The sequence below is a fragment of the Drosophila tropicalis genome, unplaced genomic scaffold (genome assembly GCF_018151085.1).
Source record: "Drosophila tropicalis isolate 14030-0801.00 unplaced genomic scaffold, ASM1815108v1 contig_859, whole genome shotgun sequence".
Lineage (NCBI taxonomy): Eukaryota > Metazoa > Arthropoda > Insecta > Diptera > Drosophilidae > Drosophila > Drosophila tropicalis.
In genome coordinates, this window is record NW_027173353.1 from 8,821,095 (window position 1) to 8,837,061 (window position 15,967).

The 15,967-nt window shown below is 39.3% G+C and overlaps 1 protein-coding gene across 4 annotated transcripts in view; it reads right to left on the reverse strand.

Annotated features, from left to right (window-relative positions):
• Positions 1-15,967, reverse strand: part of Glut4EF (Glucose transporter 4 enhancer factor) — a 148,249-nt gene that overhangs the window by 55,471 nt on the left and 76,811 nt on the right. For 3 of the 4 annotated variants that reach the window (XM_068298006.1, XM_068298005.1, XM_068298009.1), the window contains exon 2: positions 12,725-12,897. In XM_068298006.1, coding sequence (XP_068154107.1) covers positions 12,725-12,897 — 173 coding nt within the window. Of the gene's footprint in view, positions 1-12,724; positions 12,898-14,194; positions 15,488-15,967 lie in introns of those variants that run through there. The other variant, XM_068298007.1, reaches the window with a different exon arrangement.

Consider the following 15,967-nt stretch of genomic DNA (forward strand, 5'->3'; position numbering starts at 1 on the left):
TGTTTCACTTTATTTTGTGCGCCTGTTGCATCTCTTAGCACCTTGTGCTGCATTTTGCGGCCCAATTAAATTTACTAAACTTGACGATAAATTGTTCTCTGTTCGTTTCTAATCGCATAAAAGTAAATTTGCGCATAAATCGTTGGGTGTTGCATTTTCTTCGTTTTTTTGTTTTTCGCTGCAATTGAAATTTGCCGGCCGGCAAAAGGCGTGTGCCACAAGCTACAGGAGGGGAGAGAGGGAGAGAAAATGAGCCAGAGAAGCGGATGTTTCAATATATGGATAGGCAGCGCTTGTAATGGTGAAGAGGAAGGGGTGATGGAGATATTATATAGCCATCACGATGTTGGCCATTTTATGCGCGCACAATCGGTACCGTTAGGTTCAGCAACATTGCTTTCTGGTCTTCTATGATCTGGCCAAGACTCACTCCTCTTTTTGGCTTGGTGGCTGCGTGGCCAGCACGTAAATTGCCCCAGAGATCCGCGAGGGAGATGGCAAGAGACAGAGACTGAGACAGAGAGAGTGCTGTGGCGCGTGATTGAAATGCGATATATTCGCGCCCGATTTTGGGGCCAGCTCGCCTTGGCGCATTTGAGCCTGGGAAATGCGCCATGATTTTCACTTGGTTATGTCTCGTGGTTTGCTCAGTTGTTTGTTGGCCAGGCTAAGATGAGCCGCCAACCTCAAGCCGTGCAACTTTGGCCCGTTTGCTTGCTTAGTTGTTTTGCTATTTTGTTGGCAATTATTTGCCCACGTTGTTGCCCCGCAAGAAACGGCAGCAGCAGGGACGTTGCATGCAGCATGCAGCATGCGGCACACAAGAAGGTGTTGAAAGCAAAATTACATTGCTATGTTGTTGTGTTCAGCGAATGTCAGGAAATATGCGCGCTCACAAAGCTGTAAGAGATGCGATATGATATGCCGAGCAGTTGAAAAGCCTCTGCAAAGTAGCAGATAGCAAAGTTGGTGAAGCAGCAGGAGAAGAAGGAGGTGGCAGTCAGTAAGCCGTTTGCATGCAACACAAAAATTAGTTGCATTTGCAATTTGTACACTGTACTCCAATTTGACTTGATTTGCGGTTTTTGCATCAGCAACAACTGCAACAACTACAACAACAGCAAATGCAATTAAAGTTTATTGAATTAACCACGTGCTCAAGCTAAAACAACGTAAAAGAAAATGAAAAAAAAGTTTGTAATTTCCTCAAAAACTTTCACCAAATTGTCTCTCCAAAAAGTAAAAAGTTCAAATAGAATAAAGAAATTATTGGCAAATCAACGAGACAGGGCGACTCCGAGAAAATAGTCTATATTATAGAAAACCACAAAACTCTATACATACTTATACAAAAGGCCCCTTGATATCAGCAGAAATCTAAACACTTTTCAAGTTTAATTTATATACACATACGTATTGGGCAAAAACAAAGTCATTGGCTGATTTTAACTGATTAGACACCAGAATAGAGCCAAAAAAAAGGGGCACAGAAGGGGGCACGTTGCGAAGAGAGATGGGAGCGGCCACAGGGCCAACGACCAACGACCATTTGAAGGCGAAACACAACAGTGTGTGTGTGTGTGTTTGTGGGTGTTTTTTTTTGTTTTTCAATTTTTGCGTCAACTTCATTGAGGGTTTTTTTTTGTTTCTTTCTCTATGAATTCAGCAAAAAGCTTTTGCTTATCAGTTTGCACGATAAGCAAAGTGAACAAAAATATTTAAGACACCGTGAAATCACACGAAAACAACAACAACAGCAACCAAAGCGGAAATGATCAAAACAAATAAACAAATAGGGCAAAAATATAAAAAAGAATTAGTTTAAGAAGATTTTCCATTAAGTTTTAAAGATTCTTTTAGCATAAATGAAATATATTTTGACTCATTTACATTTGAGTCTGAGCCATTTAGATTAAGTTTAAGTATAAAACTTTTACAACAAAAATTGTACAGATAAGACAGATAATAATAAGCAACATAACTATTCAGTTATAGTTACAGATATAAGCAAATCGCTCTCTCTTTTATTTTTCAGCCAAGTTGATCTATATTCAACGATTTCTTTGACTCTCTGATTTCACATGGAATCAAAGATATCAATTTTATGTTTGATGCGGAAACTGATAATTATTACGAGGGGGGAGGGGGAGGAGGAGGGGGACGTCTTGAGAGTGCTTATTTGTGCACAGTTATTGATTATACGATTTCTCTTTGATTGGATTGTGTTGGCAATTCCACATTGCGTATGCGTAATATACGTTAATTCATCTCAACAGAAATCAAAACAAAACAACGAAATGAAAAAAATAGACAACAGTTGTTAATTTTCATAATCAAACATATTTCTATGCAAATACAATGTTGTTTTTTAGTATGTTTTTGTTTCGTTTTTTTTTTGGGGGTTTTACGATTCGCCCATGACGTTGGCAGACATTTTTTTTGTGTTTCATATTATTTTTGGCAAAGCAAACGCAGACAAGTGCCTGGGATTGTGTTGTTTGTGTTGTTGTTGTTCAAGGCAATGTTTTCTGTTGTTGCAGCCATTGCGTGAGGTGAGTCAATTCATATTGTTGTTGTTGTTCTCAAAGTTTCTCATTGTTGTTGCTGATATTATTTGTTTATTTTATTTAAACAAGACGACCTCTTTTTTTGTTGTGTTGTTGTTATTGTTGTTGTTACCAATTTGGAGGTTTCATTTTTGCCTGCCTGCCTGCCTGCTGACACACATTTTCAGTTGGCAAAACGAAGAAAGAAAACAATAAAATTGAGTTAAGCAAATAAAGCCTGGTTTTTTCTCTCTCTTTCTTTCGTTCTTTCTTTCTTTCTTTCATTCTTTCTTTTTTTTTTGTGTGTAAGCCTAAAGCCAGGTAGCGCCCCAAAACAAAAACCAAAATAATGAAGAAGAGAATGGAATGAAACAAAAAATGTAAACAAATATTGAAATTTGACTAAACGACAGCCGGGTTCTTCTGGGTCATGGGCGTAGGAGAAGGGTGTAAGCCAAATTAACTCTTACACAACAAAATGTGTTGCCAATAATTACTATTATTGCTGTTTTTATTTGATTTTAAAGTTGCATTGATTAAACGAAATAGTTAAATAGTTAATAAATTTAATAAACTTAATTAATTGACATTGGGATTTTCCTAGAAAAGCTGCTCAATTACTTTGTAATTCTGTTGTAAACTAAACAAACGTAATGTCATTAAACCGATCTTAGTGGGTGGCATAATGGAAATGAAAATGTTGTTTTGAACAAAAGCGCTTTTCAAGGGCAATAGCCAAAAGCTGTCCTCTACCTCCCCAACCACATTGATAACCTCTACGCCAATGTACGCGGCGGCGGCAGCTGAGAGTGAGCGGCAAAAAGGCAGGTGAAGCGCCACGCAGACAAATTGGCCACAAGGCGGAAACAGCAGCAGCAGCAGCAAAAAAAGGTAAACAGCTAAAACGTACTGCCAATTTGTGCGTAACTGTAAAATGTGTGCGCGGCGGCATTTGCTGCGTGAGAGGCAGATTTATATAGGCATAAAAATATATAGTATATACGATACTATATTATAGTGCGTGTGCTCGTGTGTGTGTGTGGGTCTGTGTTGACTCAATGGCGCATGCGTAGTTGGTTGTTTGGTTAGTTTGTCTGGCCTGGCTAGCTGATTTTGGTTCATATCTCTTTTGGTTTCTCTGTTTCTGTTATCACGCCATTTTTGGTGCGTGTTGTTATGCTTCTATTTCTCTTTGAATGTTTACTTTCGGTTTATTTTGATTCGGATTTCGGATTTCAGGTGAATATATAGATAAAAATGCCAACGTCAGAGAAAGAGAAAGAGACGAAAAATCGTAGTAAATAGTTTTTGACGTTTAATTTTTTTGTTTCATTGTTAGAGACGTAGTTTTTTATGTCTCATTGTTTTTTTGTTATTTATTTTTGTGGGTCTTTGTCGAGCACGTGCTCGATTTCGTGCTTTGGCTTTTGGCACTTTACTTTTTGATGTATGGAAAATTAATTACTGGATGTCAGGGGCGGTTTTCGGCGAGTGGTAGGTAATTAGACAAAGTCAACAGCCACTAGGCAAGATAATTTTAAGGCTTTTCTATGGGGATCCGCACCCGGCAGTAAGTTTTTGAATTGATTTCTTTTCATTCAATTTTCAATTTTGCACTGTTGAATGAATTCCAAAAGTTTCCCAATGTTTTGCTTCTATTTTAGCCACCCTGCTTACTCACTTGGCCATTCTAACAGGCCATTCCCCCGTCCTCCTTGGGTTGGCAACAAAGCCATTAACATTTTTCCATTTTAAAGGCAAAAAAAAAAGAAAACAAAATCTAAATCGAAATAGAAAAACTAGAAATAGGCATTTAACAGCTTTCCTTTCTTGTACAATGGAGGCCTGCCGAATCGTTTACATAGCCGAATGGCGCTCTTAAATTTTCCTCCATTTTCCTTTAATTTTTTTGTACGGTATTTGTTTTTGGTGTTTTTTTCGTTTCTTTTTTTTTGTGTCCAGAGAGCTCCACGCCTTTTAGAGGCTCATTTGCACAAATTACTAGCATTGCGACAACGACAACGTCGACAACTAAGACGGCCAAATGCAATTGTCTAAGCCAAAAGGCAGATAAAAAAAAAAAAAACCAACATCAACAAAAAAGGCACACCAAAAAGAAAAATCAAAAGGAAAAGAAACTCCCAACGAGAGACATTGTCACCACATTCCGGCAAGAAACGGAAGCCAGTCGGCAGCAGCAGCGTTAGATTGGCAATCGCCCCATGGGCCCTCAGTAGCCAGTGTCCCTGCTTTCTCTGCCTGCCCCTTTTCGGGCCATGGCTATTGTTGCCTGTCGTTGCCTGGTAGTCATGAATAAAAATCGTATTAATTCGCGACAGTGTCGATTTTTCGCTTCTCGCAAAAGGCCTCGAGGAGACATCAACTTGAACTTGAGTCGAGAGCCGACAGCCGACAGCCGGTAGCTGGACTCCTGAATAGGTGTGCTTATTAGAAATGCGCGGACATGAGCTGACTCTGTTGCTACTGTCAGTTGGAAATTCAACTTGGCTTTTCCCCCGGGCGCCTGCCAAATGAAGGCCTAGCCTTAAATCAAAAGGTGTGTGGGCCCGATGAGGGGGCCAAAATGTCATTAGCCGTGGCGGGCAATCGTTAGTCCCGCATCTTTTCATTTCCACTTTCTATTGTTTGTTTGTCTATTGATAAATCGGCGAAATTGAATTTGAAAAGTTTTTGTCGCACGTGATGTGCAGAATTTTTCGATTTTCTACCCAACAGCAGCAACAGTCGGTGACAAGAGCAATAAGCAATGTGACAGTGATAAAAAGGGCGTAACAAGCTGGCAGATAGACATGGACATAAAACAGTGACACAGACTGCCAGACACACCTGCCACATGCAGCTCTACTTAGCTTGTGTGTGTGGGCAGCTCTTCCTGCTGCTGCTGCTGCTGTTGCTGTTGTCACCGGCAACAATTGCCGCCAGCTGCTTAGCATGCAATGCGCCAAGCGACAAGGAAGCGTCGCCATTGCTGTTGCATTTGCCGCAATTGGCTGCAACAATTTAGCGGTACTTGACTTGACCACAACTGTGGGAATAACACGCTGTCGCCTCGATAACGGCATAGTGGTAAATGGAAGCATAAAAACTACAACACTTTACATTTCAGGGCAATTTCGATAGCTTAGAGACCACTGTGACATGTGCCTACGGACGAAAACCTCGTGGCCTAGTCACAGTGGCCTCGTGTACGTGCGTTTGTCTTTACAGTTAAGTTTCATGTGCTTCAGCTACTGCACTATGCACCATTCCCAAAGCCTGCCCCAGCTCCAACGATGTCTCCTGCATTTTGATGACCCGCTCGCTGTGGCATGGCCAAACACAGTTAATTCAATTAACAAATCGCAACAGCCACAGCAGCAGCAGCAGGAACAGCAACGAACGATGCCAGGCACTTTAATTATGATGATAGACGAAGCAGATGATGATGATGAGAATGAGCAGGAGGAGAAGCAGATGAAGAAGAAGGAGGGCAGCACTTCATTACTTTAGTTTAGCTTGATGACCGGTAAAGTGTTTTGAGAATTTTGATTTAATGAAAAGTCGCCGACACTCCGACTCTACGACCACTCCAACTGTTGGTAGTGACTTTGGCATTTGCCTTGCTCCAACGTCAAGGTGAAAATCCCTTCATTAGTCTCAAGTATCTTTTGAGATACACGACCAGAGGAGCTAGCTAACAGCGAGGGCGTACTCTCTTACTCATGTATTTGCATTCAAATTGCCGAATTAAACGTGACACAACAATTTCATCTAAATGACAATGCCCCAGGCAGGGCATAGCGGAGAGCTCAACTTTAATTGACAACACATTGGAAGACCTCAAGAGTTAGGAGAAGAAATACAAAAATTGGCCAAAGAAGGTTTAAAAAAAAACACAGAAAAATCAAGGCAATCGAAAAACATTCAAACAGCCAAGAAACCGCAAAGCCAAAATAAGCCAAATCAGAAATGGTCCGCTAGAAGGCTAGAAATCTGTAACTGTAACTGAAAATTATAGTGTGCGGTTTGGTTTTTCCTTTTTCTTCGTGGTGTTTTTTTTTTTTTTTTTGCAGTTTTTCGTCTTTCGTCGTTTTTTCGACATTGGCAAATGACTTTTGTTTCCAAGAGACCAAGCAGTGCCAACACCCGCAGCGTTTTGCCATTCCAATTGGAAACGACTCAATCAAATTGCTTAGGCCAAGTTGGGTTAGTTGTTGCTTGGTGCCTTGGTACTACAATTATGCGTCCATTTCCAGGCAGCCACCCCTTCCCCTCTTCCATACCCTCTAGAACAATTCAATCTAATTTTTGCACATTTCTTGTTCTTAGAATTTGCGTTTTGGCCTCAAGTTGTTGTGGAAATGTTGCGTGTACTGTTGCATGCGGCAAATGGCCAAACGGCCACGCCTCTGCCCCATCTGTACGTCACCCCAACATCTCCTCACACACACACACACACACACTCTCGAAACTGTGGCCTAGTCTATCTGAGCTAGCCCAAGGCACAAAAACTAGAGGAAACACGCTAAATTTTATTGCCTGCAATTCGAAAAATCAGCACAGAGAGCACTGCAAACGGACAGCAATGAAGCGAACTTTAATTTATGAACAACTGTTGCTATTGCAGTTGATCTGTATTTTGTTTTTTTTTTTTTTCGTCTATTTTTGTTGTTGTTGTTGGGCTGTGCCCATTTGGCAACCCCAAAAACTGGACCCAGTAGCTACTAGTACTAATAATTTACTAGCTGACGAAAATGATTCTCTATTGCATTGCACACTCGCTGATGTGTTTTGCTCTTTATGTGATTTTCAACAGCTTGTTTCGGCCATTAAACGTCAACACATTCATTTTAGATATCTATATATGTGCATGCATACATATGTATATCCATTCCCACCCGTCAATTGTCTCTGCTGCTGTTGAATTTTTAGTAGGTATATATTTGCTAGGGGGGTAAATTTAATGCACATTTGCACATAAATAATGCAACTCACTTAATAGTGCAATGAAATGACTTTTAAATTACAGGTAAAAGAGCTACTTGAAAATCTAAGAGATATAAATAAAGATTCCTTAGGCTATTTAGCCAGGAAATGAGTCATTTTAACAAGAGAAACTAAAATTCCTTTTCAAATTGCCCATAAAATAATGTTTTTTGTTTGTGTTCATATAAGGACTACTCAAATCTCTCACCAGCTAAAACTTATACCCAACATAAGAGACTGTTTCGTATGTTTGACCTAATCTTTGAGCTGTTTCGGAAAAGTGTTGATCGTTTCTTGGCATCATTGGTTGGCCACACTCTTTACACACACATTGTACTTTAGCTTTGGTCATAATTTGGCATCTCATGAACCTAACCGCATTGATTCGTGCACGACACAATAATACAACAACTCCTATTCGACTCCGAACTCTGTGTTCAGACAGTACAAATCATAAAAACCAAAAAAAAAAAAACAAAATGCAATGGCAATTTCTTTCGTTTTCTTTTCTCTTCGTTTTTGGGGTATTATTTTGTAAAGTATCTTTTTTTCTTCATTCGTTGCGATTTGAATGTGAAAATAAAATTTTATGATCAAACAAACTATTCGTGCAGAACATCGGGAAATTGTGTTTACGTTCATTGGAACGGCATACACACAAACACACAAGAAGACCAGATACTACTAGAGGAGGAGGTCTCTGTCTGTTTGTCTGTTTGTCTGTCTGTCTGTCTGTGTCTTCCTCCAAGTATCTTTTTTGTTTTTGCCCAGAGCTTTGCCCTGCTGAATGCGAAATGCGAATGCATTTCAATAATTTGCCGTCGAGGGGCCGCCATTGCCGCTTAGAAAATTATTATAAATTTTACAGACCTCCTTCTGCCCCGAACCGACTGACTATCTACCCCGCCCCTCAGTCCGCTTGTGTTCATCGGCCAGTTTTGCTATTATCGTTTGCCTTGCTGGCTTTGTTTTTGTTCTGCTTCAATAATAATTTTGACCCACTTCTGCGCTCGACTTGACTTTTTATTGTACTGAAATTAAGTATTATTCTTTATATATTTTGTTTTTTCTCTTCATCTTCTTAGAGTTTTCAGTGTGTGCTTTTGTTTTTGAGGGCAACACAAACAGTCGCTCATAATAATATTTGTACATATTCTTGGCAGCAGCAAACAACGGCAACATTTTCTTCAAGACTCTGGCTACTACTAATTGGCCCGTTTTGCCTTTTTTTTTTTGCCATTTTGTTGGCCTTTTGACGTCATAACTTGAAGTTGTTTATGCAATTCTCAACATTGGAATTAAGACTAAAGTTGAATGGGGTCCATTCGTCTGCTTATGCAGTTTGAAAGTGTTAATGGAAATTATATATCGATAGTCTCTTCATATTTTAATGTTTCTAAGTTATAATTATGCTTTAATTTTTTCTATATTCTAGTTGTGATTCAGCAAACTCAGCTCTGGAAGACTCTTTTCGATCCATTTCGGGTAGAGCATTTATTATTCGGCTTATTAATTAGCATTTCAGTGCTTGTTGCAACGGTTAACTTGTTTGTGAATTATTTTTATTATTATTATTATTTTTTTACTCATTTTTTTTCCGTCGTTGCAATTTCATATTGTTTGTTTTTGCAATGAACAACGACAACAGCGGGCAATTGTTGTTGCTTTTATTGTTAATCATTGCAATTACAACAACAACAACAACAACTCGGTTACAAACCCGGCCAATTGACGCTTACACGCTTTTATTAGCAGAGCATGATAGACGGGCTGAAGTGAGCGGAGGACGGTGGAAAGAAGAAGAGTGGGTGCAACTTGGCCGGCCGGTCTTAGCCACTCTAGCGTTGAAAATTAGCACTGACGCAACGCGTTCGCCGCGTAAATTGACATTTACGCGATAATTACGCGCTTATTATATTTATTACCTGTTTTTTCCGCATTTAATTCTTTGCCATTTTGTTTTTCCTCCACTCGTCTCTCTGTTCTACCTCTCTATTATGTGTAGTTAATTTTTTTTCCATTCTTTCTCTTTAACCATATATTGTTTTTCATTTGATTCTTTTGTGCCCTCGAGTGCTTTGTCTGTCATTTTAGTTAAATTGCACTTCTATGTTATTTTCTTCTTTTTTTTTTTAATGACTCTCCAGGGGATGAAGGGGTTTGTGTGGGGAATGTGGGGAGAAAAAACCTGACAACGTACACACTCAGAACCAACTGTCAAGGCTGCATTGAGATGTCCATTTAACTGAAACTATATAAAGACCAAAGAGCAGATAGACAGACAGACAGATAGACAGATGGAGGAAAATGTGAAAGACCACAACTAAAGAAGTTGTCAATGCACTCGGAGAAAATGATACTGAAAAACTTGTACAAAGTATATTAAACTAACTCTAAATGGGTGAAAATGCAAAGAATTAAGCTCATGAATAGACAGAATGTGGATAAAGGGTTGTGAAATGTTTAAAATTTAGAGGAATCTTTAAAAAAAGCACTAGATAGTCGGTTAACTTATTACAGATATAGTTCAGAATAGAATATTATATTATTATTTGTTTGTTTTGTCGAGTGTACCCTCACATATAAAACATATTAAAGTCAAAAGTCAAGGCTAAAAGCGAAAAGCTTTTGGAAGTATATCACTGAAAAGTGAGCTCAAAACTATTATGTTTTGCTCTTTCGGTAAATATTATTTAATAAATGAAGTTATGTGTCTGTCTGTGTGTGTGTGTGTGTGCTAAAGAAATTATCAAAATGGGAAATAAAAGGAAAAATCTAGCGTAAAAACTTAAAAACAAAAACAACATCATCTTTTGTGGCGTGAGTTGTGTTTACACAAACTATCAGAGCACGCATTGGGTATATACAGTAAACTATGTAAATTAATAAAAATAGGAAAAGCAACCACAATAACAACAACAACAGCGCACACATCCATCCATCTATTACGACTACAACAACAGATACTGAATAAAATGAAGCAAAATTCCTATAACTATTAACAAAAGAGCGCGCACACGTAAGCGAGAAAAGCACATTTCAGATTAAGGCGGCAGTCAGTGTCTAGGTGGGCGGAAAGGAAAGGAAAGGTAAGGAGTAAGTGAATAAGTGGCGGGAAGGAATGAGGGGTTTCAGCATTTATAAAGAAGAGGGCTTTGATATTACGTCGCACATTACGTATACGCAGAGTCGCGCGCGCGTGTATGTGATATATATATTTGGGCAGCGTGCCGAAAGAAGGGGGCTTTGCGGGAGGGGCGAGTGTCTGGAGATGGCTCTGTGCAAGGTGAGCGAGTTTCTGTCAGTATCTGTATGAAATGTTGTTGTTATCATTACACTTATGGCCGTCTCAGTGTGTGTGTGTGTGTATCAAAACAGCACGCGGCATAAACGAAGACGTCGGTGGATTGGTCTGTATGTCTGTCGGTCTGTCGTCCACACAAATATGGCGACGATGATAGACACTTATACATGTGTATTTCTGCTTACAGCTTATTTGCGTATCTGTATTCGAAATAAACACTTCCGCATTCGCATTCGCGTTCACATTCGGTATTTGTATATTCGAGTTCGAATTCAATGATACAACAACAATAACAACAACAACTGAAACTACAGCTGGAAGAGGTTCGTTTTGTCATGATCGAAGCATGTGCGACGACAGTATGATAAAAATGTAAAAGAAAGAGGCAGAGAGTGTGTGTGTGTGTGTGGGAAGGGAGCAACGTCAAGAACCGGCATCTTGTAGTTGTATCTCTCTTTTACTCTCTACAGGGTGTCTCATATGAAAGCGCAAACACTCATACACACACACACACACTCAGTGTAATTAATTAAATTAAACTGGCGCACCGACAACTCGCCTGCTCTGAACTCAATTGAATTTTATTTGAATTTTATTACAGGCAACGACAACGACAACAACCCAAAACGAACCAACGTCAACCATCGAAGTTGACTTTGCCTCCTCTTTCATTCTTTTTCCCTTATGGTCACTGCAGTTTTCTCTGTTTTCTTTTGGTTTTTCCAGCTGTTTTTGTTTTCCTTTTAGTTATTTTCGACTTTGACTGGGAGTACTTACGACGCAATTGAATGGCCTAAGACCGATCATCGACTACGCCCCCCTAACTAAGCCCCCCCGTATACAGCCATCGTTTCAGTTTTAATGCCGGACAACAGCAGATTCCCGGACGGGTGTGTGGATGACGCGCCATATTTTCTCTGCTCCTCTTTTTATTTTATTTCATTTTATTTTTTTTGCTTTCTTTATTTTGATTATGATTATTGTTATTATTTTTTATTATCAATTGAGAACGTGGCCGGCATTCGGTTTCGTTCACAATCCCCGCAACTCTTCTGGTTGCGCCCCCTCCCGACCAATCCCCATATCCTCCTCTTACACTCTCCTCTATCATTCTGCTGTTTATTTTGCGCTGCGTTTTGCACACACTTGACTAATAGTTTTGGACTGTGCCGCACGAGGCTTATCAATTGGAATTGAAATAAAATACGCCACACATTGACAAGAGACAAAACGAAGAACCAATGCCCTTTCAATACATGGAAGATGCATTCATTGAAAGTCAAAAGACTCACCGCCTCATCGGGAGTTTTTGGATCTCTTTCGAAGTTCCTTAGGAAATGGAATATACTTTAACAAGTTCCTTGCCCTAACTAAGATACCCAAAAATCTGATGATGACTTGTTCGACTATTTGCCATCATAATCAAATGTTTTTTTTGTCGTCGTAGTAGTTTTGTTTTTGTTGTATTGTGTCGACGACGTAGTCGTCGCGACGTCTAAGCGGCCAGTAATTGAAAATTTGAATTATTTTGTAATCAGTTGTAGTGCCTCGATTGAGCGTCCCATCCCACCGCCCCATACTTAGTTCTGTGCTGCCGGTGTCTGTCGTTGTCTGGGTATTTGGCATATATATTGCTGTTTTTTTGTTGTTGTTGTTGTTGTTTCATATAAACTTTTGCTAAATGCAGCTACAACAGCGGCTCCTTATGCTAAACAGCTGGGCGCGGCTTAGATAAGGCCAATGTCTGTGACTTGTCGTCTGGTTCCGCTGTCGCCGTTTGCTAATAAATTATTGATAGACCTCGAAAGACTCTCTCTCTCTCTCTCTGTCTCTGCATATCAATATCGAATCTGGTATCTAGTAACTGGCTAACTAGTTGGTTACTTACTTGTGCTGTGGCGTCAATGGCACCTCAATACTGTGTGTGGTACGGCGACGATCGCCACCCATGTCGGCCAATCGTGCAAAATCTGTATCGCGATCCTGATCGGCGAGTCGTGCGGAGCGACGCGACTCCAGCAGACGAACTTCGTCCAAACGTTTCTTCAGTTCAATGGGTTCCTGTAAACAAAAAACAAAAACAAGAGAGTTAATTTAATAGTTAGTTATTGTATTATATAGAATCATTCATTTCAAATGACTTGACAAAATTTCCCCTAATAAGTGAAATTTTTTAAAGTTGTTCAAAAAATTCCACGAAAAATATTATGCAGAACAGAATAAAAACCTAAATCTATTTAGATGATGGCAAATTGTCACGCAAACTTACTCAATATACTTATTGTTAATATCAATTAAATGTCTGTTTCCTAGAATTTTCATTTGAAATCAACTACAAAACACGACAATTGGGTAAAATGTAGGTATATATGATGTAGTTATCTATCTAATGAGTTTCTGGAAAGACTAAGGCCGATTTCAAATTGAATGCATAACCATGCCAAATAAGCATTTCAAGGGTAATTACAAGCCATTCGACTCGATGAATCAAGTAAAGTCCAAGTATACCTAAATAAATATGCAAACAAAACTGAATGAATTTGCGTGGGTGATGTTAATCGTTTAACCAAGTAGAGTCTAGAGATGATGATATGGTCGGGGGAGGGTGAAAAGTGAATGCTAGATAAGTGCTCGAAAGGTATGTCGGTTGATAGAGGGTGGAAAGGGCGGTAAGGGTCTGTCGGACGACCTTGAATTCTGCCAGCAGTTGTTCATTTAATGAGGTCACTTGGCTACAGGGCACGCCCTAACCTACACACACACACACACGTATAGAAATAAATACATTCGTACTTTTTTGTGTAAAAATGTGTAAATATATAAGTCTGAACAAATATTCGAGCCATTTTTTGTATAAATTAAAGACGCAATGTGAAAGGTCTTGGAGCTTAAGCTTCAAACATATTCCAATGACATATTTCAGTTAGCCAGGAAACATTTAAAATATTAAAGCAATTCTAGGTAAGTACTCAAGATTAAGAAGACTTTCTTGAGCCGATTGCAGAGATGAAACGCCCATCAAAGGGCCATGAATCAATTAGAGTGGAATACTTTCTCAATGCAAAAAATGCACTTAATCCTTTCACTTAAATGTTGGTATCTTTGGTCACAATCTACGTATATATTGATATTCGTAATATCGTGATATCGTAAAATTTGTGTAACAAAAACAAACATTGGAATGATAAGAAAACGTATTGTCAATTAATAACTCACTTAGTTGGCTTTTACTTTGCAAATTATATTAAAAGAACTGAAACTAAAAACTTGTTTGGTTCAAGGCTAGATTAGATTTTCCACTAAACATTTGACAGTTGTTCATAGAGAAGAGCACTTTTATATCCTTTTATATAATCACCTTTTGCATTTGTTGCGCCTTGCTAAAGTCAAAAAGAGACAACTGGCAAATAATATATGTATGTATATTTATTGTTGTTGTATTTTCTTTTCGTTGATACACAAATTCTGCAATATTTGCTTTAGCAATTGATTGTGACACTTATTATTATGCCAAACATCTGCACTTAGTTTGTATTTTAATTTTTTTTGGTTTTCTTGCCGATTTATTTATAAACCTTTTTGCCTGATATTTTGCTTTCTTTTGTTGTTATTGTTGTTGCGCAAGACGATGCACAATGTATAGATAAAATATATATTTTAGAATCGTTGAAATGTTTTTATATTCGGATGATATATTTATTTATTAGGCCCGTGATGCTCGATAAGATAAAAGAACTTTGGCTAACATGTAATTTAGTTTTTACACCGAATTTTCACAATTTTTCCTTTGCAATTGCCAGGCAAAGAGCGAGCGAGTGAGCGAGCGAGCGAGAGGGAAAGAAAGAAATGTTGTGCAAACCGTTCCGTTCGGCTTTTGGCAATTTGTTGAATGTGCGTTAATTGGGCACAAAACGCCGGCCGGCAGTTGAGCAGCAAATGCGTCAGCAGCGGCGTCGTCGTCGCGGCGTATCTTACAGATACAACGCACACACACACACACACCCACCAACACTCACACACACATACAAGCTGCTTTTCTAACGTTTTCGATGTTTTTTGCCGCTGACGTCGTTGCGGTATGTGTTTATTTTTAATTATTCAACGAAAAAAAAATAGAAAAAAGACGAAAAGAGAATTTTGTTGTTGTTGTTGCTGCTGCTTTGTGTCTTTATTATTATTATTCAGTATTTTTTTTTTTTTATTATTTTTTTTGCCAACCGTCGTCTGCTTGGGCTGATGAATTTGGGCTAGTAGGCCTTGTTCTTAATTTGATTTTTGTCGTTTATTTCTTGGCTTGTTTCTTGCTCATATTTGGGATGGGGGAAGAGACAAAATCAGAGTGTTTGAATGGGGAATTCCCGTTCGCACTCTTTTCTTTTATTTTTATTCTTTCTGTTGTTTTCACTTCACGTACACTTGCACTTTTTGGCTAACACTTCTTCTTGGGGGTTTTTGGGCTAATTCACACGCTTCCCGAGTTTATTCAGAGGAGAGGTTGTTGTTGGGAAGTTGGTTTTAAGGGAAAATCTCGGTAGAGAGTTGTTGTTGCTGCTGTTGGCTTCGGTTTGTTGTGTTGGCTTTAGCCAAATTCACTTCTTGGCCTAGTAGCTGCTGCTGCTGCTGCTGCTGTTGGTAGTGTGCGAAACGTTCGCGCGCGCATTCAAGAATGATTCTGTGCAGCGTTTGTTGGTCGCTGCCGGGTCGCCATTTACTCGGCTTTGCCCTCGGCCGGCCTCGTTCGGCTTCGTTTTGTCTTTGGCTCTCTCTATCTCTCTCTCTGCGCCGCTCTCCATTTTGCAATTTTCCGGTTTCACACACACATACATATGTACATACACGCACCGAGAGTTAGAGAAACGGACTCGTTTGTTTTTGTTTCTATGCTTTGTGCTGGCTTTTCGTATGTTTTGTTTATGTATCTCTCACTCTTTCTCTCTCCCACTCAGCTTATCGCTCTTTTTGTCTCTATTGCTGCATTCAATTGCACTCGCCTCAATGCGCCGCCGCCGCCGAGCTCTCTCCCGCACCATCTCTCTTTCTCTCTCTCTCTCTCTCTGTCGCTTGGTTGCTCCCTCAAAAAAAAAAAAAAGGAAACTCACTCACCCTCTCAATATATTCGCCAAAAGCATCA